Source organism: Rhineura floridana, chromosome 4 (genome assembly GCF_030035675.1).
Source record: "Rhineura floridana isolate rRhiFlo1 chromosome 4, rRhiFlo1.hap2, whole genome shotgun sequence".
NCBI lineage: Eukaryota > Metazoa > Chordata > Lepidosauria > Squamata > Rhineuridae > Rhineura > Rhineura floridana.
Genome location: NC_084483.1, coordinates 168,214,112 through 168,229,386, shown reverse-complemented (window position 1 = coordinate 168,229,386; position 15,275 = coordinate 168,214,112). Strand labels below are relative to the sequence as shown.

General features: G+C 39.6%; 1 protein-coding gene across 2 annotated transcripts in view; it reads right to left on the bottom strand.

Annotated features, from left to right (window-relative positions):
* The window catches only part of RAB3GAP2 (RAB3 GTPase activating non-catalytic protein subunit 2), a 65,226-nt gene that overhangs the window by 39,315 nt on the left and 10,636 nt on the right, over positions 1–15,275 (bottom strand). For both annotated transcript variants that reach the window (XM_061625167.1, XM_061625168.1), the window contains exons 4-15: positions 13,897–13,978; positions 11,235–11,282; positions 10,968–11,043; positions 10,497–10,598; positions 8,689–8,788; positions 7,404–7,502; positions 6,325–6,473; positions 5,308–5,387; positions 5,101–5,190; positions 3,312–3,451; positions 1,346–1,562; positions 602–745 (exon numbers count right to left, since the gene is read on the bottom strand). In XM_061625167.1, the coding sequence (XP_061481151.1) occupies positions 602–745; positions 1,346–1,562; positions 3,312–3,451; positions 5,101–5,190; positions 5,308–5,387; positions 6,325–6,473; positions 7,404–7,502; positions 8,689–8,788; positions 10,497–10,598; positions 10,968–11,043; positions 11,235–11,282; positions 13,897–13,978 (1,327 nt within the window). The remainder of the gene's footprint in view (positions 1–601; positions 746–1,345; positions 1,563–3,311; positions 3,452–5,100; positions 5,191–5,307; positions 5,388–6,324; positions 6,474–7,403; positions 7,503–8,688; positions 8,789–10,496; positions 10,599–10,967; positions 11,044–11,234; positions 11,283–13,896; positions 13,979–15,275) is intronic.

Here is a 15,275-nt window from a genome sequence, read left to right as displayed (position 1 = left end):
GAGGAGACAAACCATGAGCCTAGGGTTTGGACAACATACTAAGCTAAATCATGGCTGAACACACAGCAGCAGGACGGAAGGAGTAAAGTGGCTGCATTCTTCTCTCCAGGAGTCTGCACACTTGCATGTTCATGGTAACCCATGGTTTGGCTTTGTGTTACATGCAAACTGAGCCAGAGTCTCTTAGAAAGATGCCTACTATTTTTGTGAAGTAAAAGCAAAATATGTTGGGTTATTCAATAGTACAACAGTGTTAGTGATTTACTGTGAATATGCAGATCACTCTTATGTCACCCCACCCACAAGTGGGAGCAACAAAATTTTGCCTAGTTTTACATCTGAACTGGGGACCATTTCCCTCAAAACAAACCATGATGTAAAAACAAGATTTGTTTTTGACTTACCAATCATGGTTTGCCTGAGAGAAATAAACCACAATCCCTGGTTCACACATAACACTAAGCTAAGGATCATGCATTATTGCTCCACTTGCTAGCAGGAAGGAGAAAAGTGGGAACAATCTGGGCATTTATGGTAAACCATTAACTGTGGTTTAGTGCAACATGTAAATATAATCAGTGTGAAGCTCAACAAGACTTACCTCAGTGCTAAATGGAAAGGTACATGAACCATTTTTACTGTTCCTGACACTGGATCAACAAGACAGATCTGGTAAGTTTGAGGCTGCCAACCCTGACTTGTTACGTTGTTCAGGCCCATTATTTTATAGCCAGGATACAGCAACCTAAACAGAAGTTTGATAAAGCGGAATCATCAACATACAGTTTTTGCACACAGCAAAACTAAAATTTGGAAGATCATGTACAGCTAACTTAAAAACACACACACATTCATGAACTGTGAACACTCACAATTTGTGGCAGATAAGACAGAAAGGGTTTCTATATGAACAGAACAATAGTCTGTTTCCTACTAAAAGCAATGCCTATGGAGTCCAGAAAAGCATCATCAAGTTCATTCTTCACCAAAATTTGCACACATCATTCAAGGCAAATACAAGTCTAATGAATTAAGATACTTTCTTGAACCATCTGAGCATGCTCAATGCTAGTTCCTTTTTGTGGCAAGTTTTAGGGGAAAGTAGATGATGAAAAACATTTGGGATAAATGGACTTCTGCTTGTGCAATGGGACTTCCCTTCCTTCCCCCACCCCCCGCAGCCATCCCCTCAAATTTATTCTCACAGGTCCCCCAGTCCTTTGGAACAGATTTGGGGGCACTCAGAGAAGGAGGGGCTGTCCTGTTGCATGAGCAGAAGTCCATTCCACTTGCTGACAGACACAACTGAATGTCACCCTTTATCATTAAAGATTTCATATCTCACCTGCAGTGTTTCCCTACATTGAAGGCTCCAACCCTTGGACCTTGTTGGGTGCTCCACACTTCCAAAATGCCTCTCCTGGGAGCATAAATCACAAGGAACTGAGCCACTCTGTTTGGCCCCTGGGGAGTGCCAAAAGGAGAAAAACCCATCTTTTCAGCTTCTCTTTCATGTAGATCTTCCACAATCTGAATCCAACCAATCTGTGCATCACGGTAGCCTATAAAGTAAAAAGTAAAGGAAGTCATTAACAAGTTTACATATACAAGTTCTCTCTGTTGACACTTAACTGCAGTACCATGCTCAAATGGATCTCCTAAGCTAAACCTTGATATAAAATACTGTACAAGCCTTGCCAAAAACTTTGGAACGTGTTCACTGATCTGCTCAAACAGTTCTTCCTCATCTGTTATCCCTAACTCACTGGCACCCTCTCACTATGGCTGCCACCCATCCCTCTTTCTACTCCTGTGGTGTCTTCCCAAAACCCCAGTGCTGCTGCTTTCCGTTTCTAATCCATTATGGCTACTATTGTGCAAGTGTCTGTTATGACATGTATGTACATCTAATTGTATGCTCTATCTGTATAGGAAGACATATGTGAAGTAGTAAACTCTCAAGGCTTTTAGGAAGTGCATAGAGAAGCAATGTGCATTTGCATGGACACCCAACATTATAATGCTGTGGTATGCTAGAAGAAGGGGAAGGCAGGGAGTTCTGTAACAGATGTGGGGGGAAGAACCACAATGATTCTCCATGTTTTGCATTATTTCTCCATGTTATTTCTTAGCAACCCCCATCTTCATGGTTGTAAGTTGTGAATCCAACTTTCATCGTTCAGCTATGTCAATCCCACTCCTAGACTCCAGGTAGTATTCTTCTAGCATCTTTCAGCAACTGCACTCTTTTCTATGCAATTTCTTCAACAATTTCATTGCCTTTCCTCCTTTTGTTGGGCATTCCCTTTCCATCCACTTTCCAAGTAGCTCCCATATTTTATTTTATTTTTTAAGAAATTATATTGTTTGTTGTGTTTTGTTGTGTGCCACCAGTACCTTCAAGGGGAATGACAATAAAAATCTAGTAAATAACAACAATATCGTGACCTGAGAGTATAATACTCAGAATCTAGCACAATAAATTGTAGGGTGAGAGGAAATAACAATTCAACATCAGACTTGCTTTGGATAACAACAGGCCATGGAAAATGCCACCCGTTATCAGTAACTGATGGGAAAAAAGATTAAATTTGGCCATTTACTGGATGGTTCTGAGATTTACTAATTCATGTCGAAACTTTCTAACATTCCTCATTGGCCTAAAATCTTAAAAAGAATTCTGATAAATGACAACATTCACTGACACTTAATGTGGCACGCTTCCTACTTCAAATCCTAATGTTGTGGTTAGCAAGTAATCAATAAAGATTTAACATCTTGAACTGAACGGAGGCCACTGATTCACTCCCACCAACTCACTCTGAAGCAAGTTGAGAAACAGACAAAAGGTTCTTTAAATTTCATAAATCAACACATCAACAGATGCTTTGGCCTTCCTGTTGTTACACTCCTTAGCCACTCATTACAAGCAAAAGTTTATTTAATCCTCTCCTCCCAGCATGAAAAATTACAGAGGGTTTATCTAAGACTTTCTCCTTTTATATTATTATAATTACCCACCCTTCAACAAAAGGTCCCAGGGCAGGTCACAACAATATAAAATACGATATTAAAAACAGTTTAAAACCAATTACATACCTAAGATGCTCAATCCCATTTACAAGTTTCTTGACTTGAGCATGGGAGAAGGTATGTTGTATGCATAAGGAAAATATTTTGTAAAATATGAGACAAAGAAATTTTATGTACATAAACACTAGGATAAGATTAAAACTGGAAGTGATAGAGCCACTTTCTCTCAAATGCATAAGCTACTATATTGTCCCAAAAGATGTATCAATATGTTGTACCTTTCCACATACGAATAGAGAGTCCTCTTGCAACATCCAATAGAAGAACCCTTCCAAAATCATCAGTTACTGCTGCCAAAGAGTTACAAGGAGAAAGACATATCCTTTCGCCATGGCGACGAGAATCTGGAATTCCAAACCTAAAACCAAACAAAATTAAACATATAAAATAATCTCCAAAGATGGCACCCTTGATTACTTATCACAATAGCATTTTCAAGCGTACTAACATGGTTTGTTTGGAGAGAAACAAACTATGAGTGTTAGTTCACATGCCACGATAAGTCAAGGTTCGTGATTTGCTGCTCCCAGCTCAAGAAAGAACAGAGGAAACAGGAGAGATTCAGCAGTGTGTGCTATCATCCTGCTCATTCACAGTAAGCCATGATTTATGGAAGGGGTTCTTAATCTGTGGTCCAAGGATCTGTAGGGGGTTCATGAATGGGCTTCAGGGGATTGTGAACCGGGTGCAACCAAAATCAATTTCCAATGCAATAAAATAAATTGTATGGAAAAACTTGTGTTTACGTGAATTTTTCTGGGGAGGCAGTCCATAGCGTTCATCAGATTCTCAAAGGAGTTCGTGACCCACAGAAAGGTTAAGAATCCATGGTTTATGGCATATCATGATATGCAAATGCAGTCCTTTTCATGCCTCATCTTAATTTCCTAATGTTCGATTAACTTTTATCAGTATACTAGATCAATTCAACTAACTGCAATAAATACTTTCATTTTTGGAAGACCCTCTCAAGGTATAGCAAGTTTAGGAATACCATCTTACTAGTATTCAGGGGGCAGCCATGTTAGCCTGTTGTAGCAAAATCATCATAGCCTTATAGCACCTTAAAAACGAACAATTTTATTTTGATGTAAGCTTGTCCAGTCCAGCAAACTGTGGCTTGCGCTTGTCCTGCAAACCATAATTAAGACTAAAGGACAAGAACAAACTATAGTTTTCTGTTTGAGACAGTATATTTCCTCAAGGCAGGATCACAGGGAAGGAATTGCACCACCTGAGGGGAGGAGTTATGTACATAGTCCTGAGGTTCCTTACCACTCATTCACATAACACTAAACCATGCTTTGGAATTATTTCTGGATCATCCCTGACGTTCTCTGTGTAACTTCTACCAGGACACAAGCCTGCTAGATATCCTGCACACTCCCATGGAAAGAAGCAATAGTCAGCCTATGGCTGCAAGTGTAAAATAGGCAATAGACCACTCATGGCAAGGTGGGAGGATGCACACTGTAACAGGCAGTTATGGCAGCAGCAAAGTAGGGGTAGCTTTGTTGAAAGTGTAGCCTTCCCCAACCTGGTGCTCTCCAGATTTTTTGAACACAGCTTGGGACCATAATACCTGATGGAATGCCTCTCCCGACACGAACCCACCTGCACACTACGTTCAACATCAAAGGCCCTCCTCCAGATGCCTACTCCGAAGGTAGCTCGGAGGATGGCAACAAGGGAGAGGGCTTTCTCAGTGGTGGCTCCCAAATTATGGAATGATCTGCCTGACAAGGTGCACCTGGCTCCAACACTGTTATCTTTTCGGCGCCAGGTCAAAACTTTTCTCTTCTCCCAGGCATTTTAGCATGTGTTTTTAAATTGGGTTTTTTTTAAGTGTTTTTAAATTTGTATATTTGTTTTTAATGTTTTTAATTGTTGTAAACCGCCCATAGAGCTTCAGATATGGGGCGGTATACAAATGTAACAACAACAACAACAACAACAAAACTACAACCCCATCATCCCTGACCACTCAGTAGGGATGTTCTTACTTGCCTTACAGCTAAAGGAGTTGCAGGCTCCACTTTGGGCTTCTGCTTCTGCACAGGCTCTTCTTCCTGTTTGTTTTTCCACCCAAGCCAACCACTTGAAATAGAAAATCAGCATAATCATTGTCTCAATTTAAAGAAATTTAAATTTAAAGAAAGTTCACTACAATTTTCAAACTATTTTACAAGTTAGTATCATTCTGACTTTCATTACCTGGCAGCATTAAATAATGCAGATGTCAGCTTACTTGCAACTGCTAAAGCAACATGAGACAACAGCGGTTGTGAACTACCCTAGAGGAAAGATATGACACAGTTAATAAACTGTCAAAACAGTCAATAACTCCGTAGAAACTTTCATTATTAGGGCACCTTGTCTACAGAGAGAATACCATTCTTAATGTACAATTAACCAGTGTCTTAAAAGATGTTCTAAATTATCATTTATCAGTTCACTACAAGAAAATTATTTTTTTCTTATAAATTACTTCATTTATCAACAATATAAGCTTTGGGATCCTAAAGATTTACAGGCCTTGCAGCTGTGTAATTTACCAAAACAATTTTGTCTCAGGACCTCAGTTCTACATTATATTGCTTTCCTGATGAATTAGAGAGACTCTATTTCTGCAGCTGGTAGCTACAAACTGGTCCTGTTCACATGTAATGTTAAAACCATGGTGTAAAACTACATGCACAACCAGGAAGAAGCCACCGCAAATATTTAACTCATGCACTCCCCCGTCCTGCTCCCACGTGGCCAGGAGGATTGTGGCAGCATTTAGTGTCACTTAATATTAACAAGCCAGCTTTCAAAGCCCCATGGTTTGAAGTTAGCTTGCTTTGAAACTAACCAGCATTTGTCATAAACCACAATTTGGTGGTTGGAGGCAGAAACGGATGCAACTGGAGCACTAGCTCAGCTCATCTCGACATCTCCCTCACCCAGAGCTGAGTCTGGAACAGTGCCCCTATCCCCAACTGAAGCACATGGGATAAAGACTGACAATCTGTGAGAGGATCTTCAGGGCTCTTCCCCTGGAATCTTTCCATCAGAATTGAGTTTTAAAGCATTCTGATCTCAGTTTTGCTCCCCTCCATGAGCCTCTCCCCCTCATCCCCCAAGAATGTCAGCAAAAGCTAACTAAAAACATACACAAGAGGGAACATGAATGTTCATTTCCCAGCCAGCACACTGCATTTCACAATGACTAATTCATAATACACTTACTTCAAGTGCATAAAAGAAGCCAGTGAAAGGATTTGACCCTACAGTAATATATTGAGACATAGCAGGAGGGTTATTCTTTATCGTTGCATTAAACCCGCCAATATTGGAAGCAGTCTTCATTTGATCAAAAGGTGAAAGAGTCATGATACCTATTTTTAAAAAAATGAAAGCAAAACTTAGAAATTGATGTTTTCAAAATTCTAACATCTCTTCATGAAATTGGGCCAAAACATTATCATAACTTCAGAGAAACAAGTCTTCAGTTTCCTGAAAGCTCTTAATCTTTAACTACCACCACTAAGCTATTAAAAAGTAAGTGGAGCTGTGATACAGGCATTTCAAGTGCTTCATATTGAGACAGACGGTTTATTGACAATATACTTAACAGAGCACACAAAAAAGAAATCTAATGACATTGAATATTTTCATTATTCATGAATATTGCATGAGCTCTGGGAATACTGAATAAGCCTTCAGGATTCAGCATAAAGACTTGTCAGCCACCTTATCCCTTAAGACCAGCGAGTGCCACGTGTGCCTCTAATAGGTCAGAAGAATTGGCAGTGACTGCTACTGAACTGGCTCTTTAGATGGGGGTGTGCCCAGCAAGGAATTGTATCCTCCTGCTGACTCAGGGACCCAAACACTTGAGCTATTCATATGCTATTAACTAAGAAACTAAACAGAACCAGAAATATTGGCTTAATCTTACACAGGCCACATCCACACCATACATTTAAAGTACATTTATACCAGTTTAACAGATGTGGTGTCCCTCAAAGAATTCTGGGAACTGTAGTTTGCTCCTTACAGAGCTACAATTCCCAGCACCCTTAATAAACAACAGTTCCTGGGATTCTTTGGGGGAACAATGTGCTTTAAATGTATGGTGTGACCACATTAGCTGCAAGGATTACCAAAAAAGCTTATATGAAATGTTTTAAAACCCTCTACGTATACATCTACATCCCTATATACATGCTTTTTATTATTATTAATTCTTATCAACTTCTGTGTTCATCCAGTGACTCATAGAACAGGACTATGCACACAATAGAGCTAACCAACACAATACTTACCAACACTAATATGATCAACAATTGTATCCACATCCTGCAGACCCCATTTTTTATAGGCTAATGGTGGTGGCTGAACATTCTCATTGCCTGAAGCTGCAGCTGTCCATTTTATTTGACAGAAAGAGAGATTGCAGAAAACTGTTAGTTAGAATAAAATTATACTTTGGCCAGTACACAGTAGCGATAAATGCATGTGCTACTGAACTGACAGTTAAGAAGTTTAGTTCATGTTTAATATTGCCTTACTTAACATAAAGTAAAACTTACTGTAAAAATGTATTGTGCTTATTATTGCCAAGTGTGGTGTAATATTTAAGGTGTTGGACTACGACCTGGGAGACCAGGGTTCGAATCCCCACATAGCCCTGAAGCTCACTGGGTGACCTTGGGCCAGTCACTGCCTCTCAGCCTCATGAAAACCCTATTCATAGGGTCGCCATAAGTCGGAATCGACTTGAAGGCAGTACACACACACACAAAATTTCATCCAAGGACAAATATTAAGGCAGCAATTTTATATACACTAACATGAGTGTAAATCATGCTTGTTTCTGAGTAGGCATTCATAAGATTGTGTTGTAAGGTACTGTTCATAACCAGTATAGTACATTTGGCTATTAGTGATCCAAATTCAAATCCCTGATAAGTCAGGAAACTCTATAGGTGGCCTTTGGCATGCCACAGAGTTTTTGCAAAAAACTGTAGAAAGCCCTTGGAACGGTGGGAAACGCAATCTAAATTAATTAGAGGGATTAAAGTCTCTTCCTTTTTACACAATACAACATTCAAAAGACAAGCTAGTGGTATAAGTAAAACATGCCACCAAATCTAGACCACGTACTCATTGCAACAAGAACACATGCTGCCAGCAATGACAAGCTCCCATTAAATATAAACTATAAAAGTCATTCAATACCTAAAATTCAGAGAGTATTCAAAAGTTACAAGTAGTTAGCAGGACAATCAAATTATGAAGAAATCTTATTATTTTTCTGAAATGAGACTGTTTTGGAGTCTGGGTGCTGACAGATTTCCCATAAAGGAAAAATGTTTCTTTCCAATATGCAATGGGTGATATCCAGCATTAGTCACACTTAGAGTAGACTCACTGAAATTAATAGACGAGTCCACTGATTTCAGTCCGTCTACTGAGTATGACTAAAGTTGGATATCGCCCAACGCTCTGCAACATCCCTTTACGTATTGCTAATAAACAGTTTAATACCCCTTCACCACTGGTAGCCCTACCAAAATGGGCTAAATTTCCCCAAAAGCCTGGTCCTACCTCTTGCTACTTGGTTTCGACAAGCACGGAGGGACTGAAATAGGCTGAAGCCATCAATTGTCACAACTGCTGCAGGATACAAGATGCTCAGTTCCTCATTCTGAAGAACAAGATGATTATCAATCACTTGGTTGTAACAAAACCAATTGAGCAAATATATGTTAGCCTGTTTGGTTTATTACAGTTTTAAACAAGCTTTAGGCTCTCCACCAAGGAGACAACTAGTGCTCATTCATGCTGCTGCACCAGGATCTGAACCCAGCCACTCCCCTGGCAGAGCAAAAAGGGTGTGTGGAAAATAAGACACAGTTGCTGCTAGCTCTTTAGTTCAGCACTCTGTAAAGACAAATGAGGCAGTCTTGATTGTTTGTTTAGGGCTGTATGGCACAACTCCATCTCACTAGGCTGGATCTCTCTGCAACTCTCTGGACTCCTGCTGGGAGGAAGGGTGGGATATAAATCAAATAATAAATAAATAAACTAGCATAACATGTAGGACTGTCTGTCCATATTTTCTAGGCTCAGCTTATGCAAGAAAAGCACATAACCAAGGATTTCTAATCAGCTTCAAAGCATGTTTTCAAACACTGGGTTGAAAGCATACCCTGGTTAGCCTATACTAGGGGTGGTTAACTTTTTTCATGCTAAGGGATGCATTGACTCATGGTTAAGCCTCCGGTGGCCACATGTAAGAGTGGGTATAGACTTCTTTTTTTAAGGATATATGAGGGTATCACAAGAGTTTTTTGGCATTATCGCATCAGAACAATAAAAAAAAATTAAATGTTTAGTTTTTAAAAAGATGACTAATTTGAGAGGATCTTCGGGGGGATATTTAAAAAAACAAAGTGATTTGCAACCATTATAATACAATTTTTAAAACCACACATAAAACAGATCACTAGCAATTACAGAAAATGTTTTTCTTAATTGTCTGCATAAGCCTGGTGGCAAAGAAACATTTCCAGCTAGTGTCTGAAAATTAATACAGAAGGTGCACGAATCTCTATTGGAAGAAGGATCGGTTTCATGTTGATGTCAAATGAGCCTCACCCTCATGATCAAGGGAAGTAGAGAGGGTGAATTTGCACCATTTATTTGTTTATATCTCGCCTTTCCTCCCAAAGGAGCACAGGGCAGCAAACATTATTTATTTATTATTTAATTTGTATCCCGCCCTTCCTCCCAACAGAATCCCAGGGTGGCAAACAAAGCGCTAAAAACACTTTAAAACATCATAAAATCAGATCTTAAAATACATTAAAACAAAACAGTGTTAAAAACATTTTAAAAAAAACAACTTTAAAAAGGGTTAAAAACATTAAAAAAATATTAAGCAATTCTAACAGACGCAGACATAAACAAAACAATTTAACAAGAAAAAGAAAACATACCAAAAACAGTTTAAAACATTCCAAAACAATCACAATTAAAAACATTCAAAAACATAGCTTAAAAACATTCTTTCATCAGTGATCTTCAGATTGCCAGGGACAGTCCCCTTCAGCCATCAAATAGCTGGGTGAACAGGAATGCTTTCAAATTGCTCCTGAAAGTTAAGTGATGGAGGTAGATCCACCTCAATAAGAAAGGGACAGAGGTGAGAACCCACTCAAGCCCATAAATCCACTTCTAACCCTTTAAACATAGCTACAGATTGTTATCTGCACAGCTCCATTGAATTTAGGTCCCATGACTCATTCATATTTAGTGCTCAAAAGCAAGCTTCAGCTGTGAAGAATTTACACAGCTGAAAACCATACCATGCTCTATAATTATTTCACTTTTTTATGTATCTGCCATAATACCTGTTCTGTAACTCCAGGATGCCGTGGAATCTCATAAGTTCTGCATTTCAGTTGCAGGACAGGATCTTCATTTAAAAGCTGTGCAAGGAGCAGCACTCCATTCTAAAAAGTGAGAACAACAAAGCTGAACAAGTATTCAATGAATTATTGGTTTGGCCTGGGGGAGGACAATGTGTTGTTCAGAAACTAGGCTACAAGTTACAAAACCTCAGGCCACCTGACACATTATATGTGTTTCCAGCACTATTGGTATTTATGTATTGCGGGGAGCTAACTTTATATTGTTTTGAAACATGGTGCTGGTTTTATTGGGGTTTTGCTGTAAATACATTTAAATAAGCAAGCCTCAAAGTAGCCACTGCCTTTTCGAAGTATTTGCATCAAAAATCACATGCATTATACTCCAAAACAGTATGCAAGAAAACCAAGATATATAAAACAGTCATTAGGAGGCAGTAAACCATGATTAACCTCAGTGTAGAAGCGAACGTAGCCAGAGGTGAAGCCTACAACAATACAGGTCCAGTCAGGACGTCCTGTGGAGCTCCTGTCTCATGCAAAGAAAATAAAAGGAGTAATGTTAAGCCTTATTCTGAATTACATCACAGACTATTATGTTGATGAAATTATCAGATATGTATCTAAAAGAAGCACCAGGCTTTTTAAAGGAAACTTTGTGTGTGCGTGCATCTGTGTGTCTGTCTGTCTCTGTGTTTTTTTAAAAAAGTATTTTCTTACCTCTTTTGACTTGCCAGTGGGATACACAATACACTGCTTACACATTCACTAGAGGGAAAACACAGTGGTATTAAATTCTTCGCACAACACTCTGTCACAGAGAGAACTGTCAGTCTAAACACAGTACAAAATTGTTTACTGTTTATTCAGTGTTGAGGGTTCTCTCATATACATCTGGACTCAAGAATCTCAAAAGGCCTGGGTGACTTCAGAAAGCCTGGCTTTAAGTTATCATATGTATGAATCCAGACCATAACTCTTACCAATATAACCCTATTCGTTATTGTTCTGTTACTATTTGTTGTGTATTTCATGTTTATATAGGCATCCTCCTCCAAAAAATTAAGCTTATGGAGTTGTATCCAATGGCATCCATCATGTTAAGAGAAGGCTCTTTGAAGCCTCTGCTGGATCAGCAAGTGAAAGATGGAGGCAGACAATTTGTTGATCTCCCCTCCCCCTGGCAGTCCTCCCATACCACCTTCCCATAGGGTTCCAAAGGGTCCCCCAACCCCCCAGAGCAGATTTTGGAGGTTGCCGGGAACTCCCATAGGCCAAAGAGCACCACTGGATATAACCCATGGTTTTAGTTTTCCAAGACAATTCCAAATGTACACATCTAAACTTATATTCCCATACATATTTTGTGAACCCAGAAGTGCTCCAAAAGAAAGGGGTGTAGAAAAAGATGGAATTCTGCTGTAGTTGAGTTCCAGCAGTAAGAAATAATGAGTTAGCTTCTGCCCCCCCCAAAAAAACTTGTTTCTACATGAGCAAGTCCAATGTTGCAAATTTACCATTAATGAGGGAGCAAATGAAAGAGAAAGGTAGGAAGTATCTAAAAGAGGGACACCATAAGAAGCTATCCTGATCAACTGCAAGAAGCTTTGGAGTACCATTAACAAGTACTTTCATATGGAGAGATACGGAAGAAGACCATTAAACAGACAGGTGTGGCACGCCTTCTTGAGCATTTATCCATAAACCACCAGCCTGGATTTACCTTAAAACCACACAAGCACAGGCTAAGAAAGGAAGTCTCTGTAACTGTTCATAAGAATTTGAAATGAGTAAACAAGGAGTTCCAGATGGCTGACTGAAAATCAAAGTAATGAGGATAAAGGTCACAAGGATTTCTAGCATAGTGCTGTCCAGAGATCCTGGTTATCAGAGCAGAGGTAATGTTTCATACAGGCCCTCTTTCAGACAAGACAAATATACTGGGGCAACCACCACTTAACTGTGCACCCAGTAAGTATTCAAGGTGGATTTGTGATGCAAGCCATTTGTTTGCATATGCTATGTTCATGTTTTCCTCTAACTTCATGGCCTCTATATATTTCACCTTATTGCTACTTATGCCTAACAAGGAAACGGACATTTCATGGTAATCAGCCCAGCTGCTCCCATTAATGTTGTCATGGGAATGTTACATGTCTAAATCTCTGTAGCAACATCACCATACCTTCCTTTGGCTACCTCTCCTACCTCCACTTCACAACACCACTGTGTCTAACTGAGGTGCGTATGGCTATTTAATTGTAAAACTTTTGGCGGATGCTGAAGACACACCTCTTTACCCTGGCCTTTGACACTTGAGATGTATATTTTTAGGACCCACCCTATTTTCTGTGATGTTGCTTTAACTGTTTTAATAATGTGTTTTAAAATTGTTGTAACCCGCCCTGGGACCTCTGGGTGAAGGGCGCATAATAAATTCTATTAATAATAACAACTGGAATTGAAAGCTTCACACATTGCCAGCAAGATCTAGCAATGAAAACCAGAATTCATCTAGAGAAGCTACCTAGAACCTGTGCACTGATCAGATCAGTAGCACCTAAAACAGTGCAGAGAAGAAGAAGCCTGCATAGCCTCAGAACTCCCAAAATACTGCAAGTAATTAACTTGAAGGAGGAAACTTTCAATTCAATGATTTAATAACTTATCTGCAGCACATCAACTGATTAAGGGTTGCTGTTCTAATTAATGGTAATTTCACAATACCCTCTTGTTTTTTAAAAACGTTGCTGCCCTGTTTGGGGGCAGTTTATAATGCAGACCAATTCCAATAGCTGTTTCCTTCTTCCAAGTATTTAACTATTTTTTTGCAGTAAAGAATCATAATGCTCAACCAGCAGCTCTATAAGTACACAAACTTTCCCATTCTCCTATTTGAAAAGAAGTTAGGAAACAGCCATTTTCTCCACTGGAAAGAATAAACAAGATGCCTGTGCATGCTTCTTGGAGACCAGCTGTAGCACAGTGGTGGAATCTCTTCCTGCCTTGCATGCAGACAGTCTCAGGTTAATCCTGGACAGAGATGAGAAAGCTTCTGTCTGAAATCTTGGACAGCCACTGCCAGCCCAGCCCAGCCTCCCCCAATCTGGTGCCCCCCTGATGTTTTGGAGTATCTCCCACCAGCTTCAGCCAGTTGACCAATGGTCAGGGAGGATGGGATATGTAGTTCAAATCATTTGAAGGGCATCAGGTTGGGAGGACTGACTTAGCTATACAGAGCCACATGGACCAGTGGTCTGATTTAGTACAAGGCAGATTTGTATGTAGATTCCTTTGACTCATCCCTTAAGTATAGATTTTGACAGCAAAGTAAAAATCAGTGGCACCGTCAATCACAACATATTCTAGATTCCATACCTACCCTTCTTCAACATTCAAAGAGCCACTCCAGCCAACAGCAAATTGCATTTCTTCTTTCCCTTTTTCACTGTGTTTCCATTTTGCTGGCCGGAGGGAGAAAAAAGAAAAACTAGTAATGGATAAACTCATATATTGATTGAAAGAGAGAAATTGAGTTATACTGTCCCTGGAACACCAATTGCCAGCTTTACAAATGAAGTGGATAAATGCACTGTGGGTATTATGATCAGACTTAGTGTAACACAGAAGTGGCTGAACTTTTTGCAGCCCAAAAGCTGCACTGACAGAGAGACATCCCTCCAAAGGCCACATGCCAGCAATGTACGCAGGTACATAGTCCTCCCTCTCTCACATGAGAGGGGGGGATCCACACACACACAGGGGTCTGAAGTGTCCTCTGAAGTGAGGAAAGAGAGAAATGGTACCTTCATCTCTACGGAGCAAGAAGAGAGCTTAATTTCTCAAGCTCGACACTGATGAAGCTTGAGGCACTAGTGGGCGCTTCCCATGGCTTGCCAAGCCAGATACAGTCCACAGATTAGCCACCCCTAGTCTAACACTTAAAAAAAAAAAAACCTTATGAGGCCAGAAGGGACTACCATGCCTTTTCCTACACCCAAGTAATACTGGATTTTTGAATGTCCCCTAAGGAAGATAAAGTAATAGATTATGATTTTATTCTGCATGTTATTATTTTATTTTTCTTTAGCTGCCACGAAGCACTTGTGATAAGTGGAATACACATTTTCCCTCAAAATAAATAAAAACTAGATTATGGACAATGCTTACAATTCCATTTCATGGGGACTGATAGGCAAGTCTTCAGCGTGCACCCAATCTCTGACTAGAGCATAGAGCACAAAGAGAGTGCAGGCAAGTAATTTTTTTGGCAGGCTATTGAACCTGACTCGAAACCCAGCAGCAAATGTTCAAATGATCCAAGTTTATCCTAAAACTGATTCCCTGCCCCACAAAGAGCTCCAACATGGTGCATCTTGAAATGCTTTAGATACATTTCAAGTTTAACGTTCATAGGTTAAATAGCTTGTTGTATTGTTATAATCCTGCCTCAGTGCACAACTGGACAACATAGCTTTCAGGTTATATCCAGCATTAGGCGTCTGTTCCCCTCCGTAGTTTAAACTGCAGAACAATTTAAGATTCTCAGAGGGTTGTGAAAATTTAACAAACTTCCTGGGAAAACATCTAGTTTGATTTGCTACATTAACGCATGCAATAGAATACTATCCTGTATTTCAAAACATATGGTTTCTGGCTTTACTTCAAGGCTGAACATGAAGTAAACATGCAACCAAATTAAGCTGTTCAATAGCTTTTTTAATTATTAAACATCTGCATTTGATCTTTATTTAGTTTCAG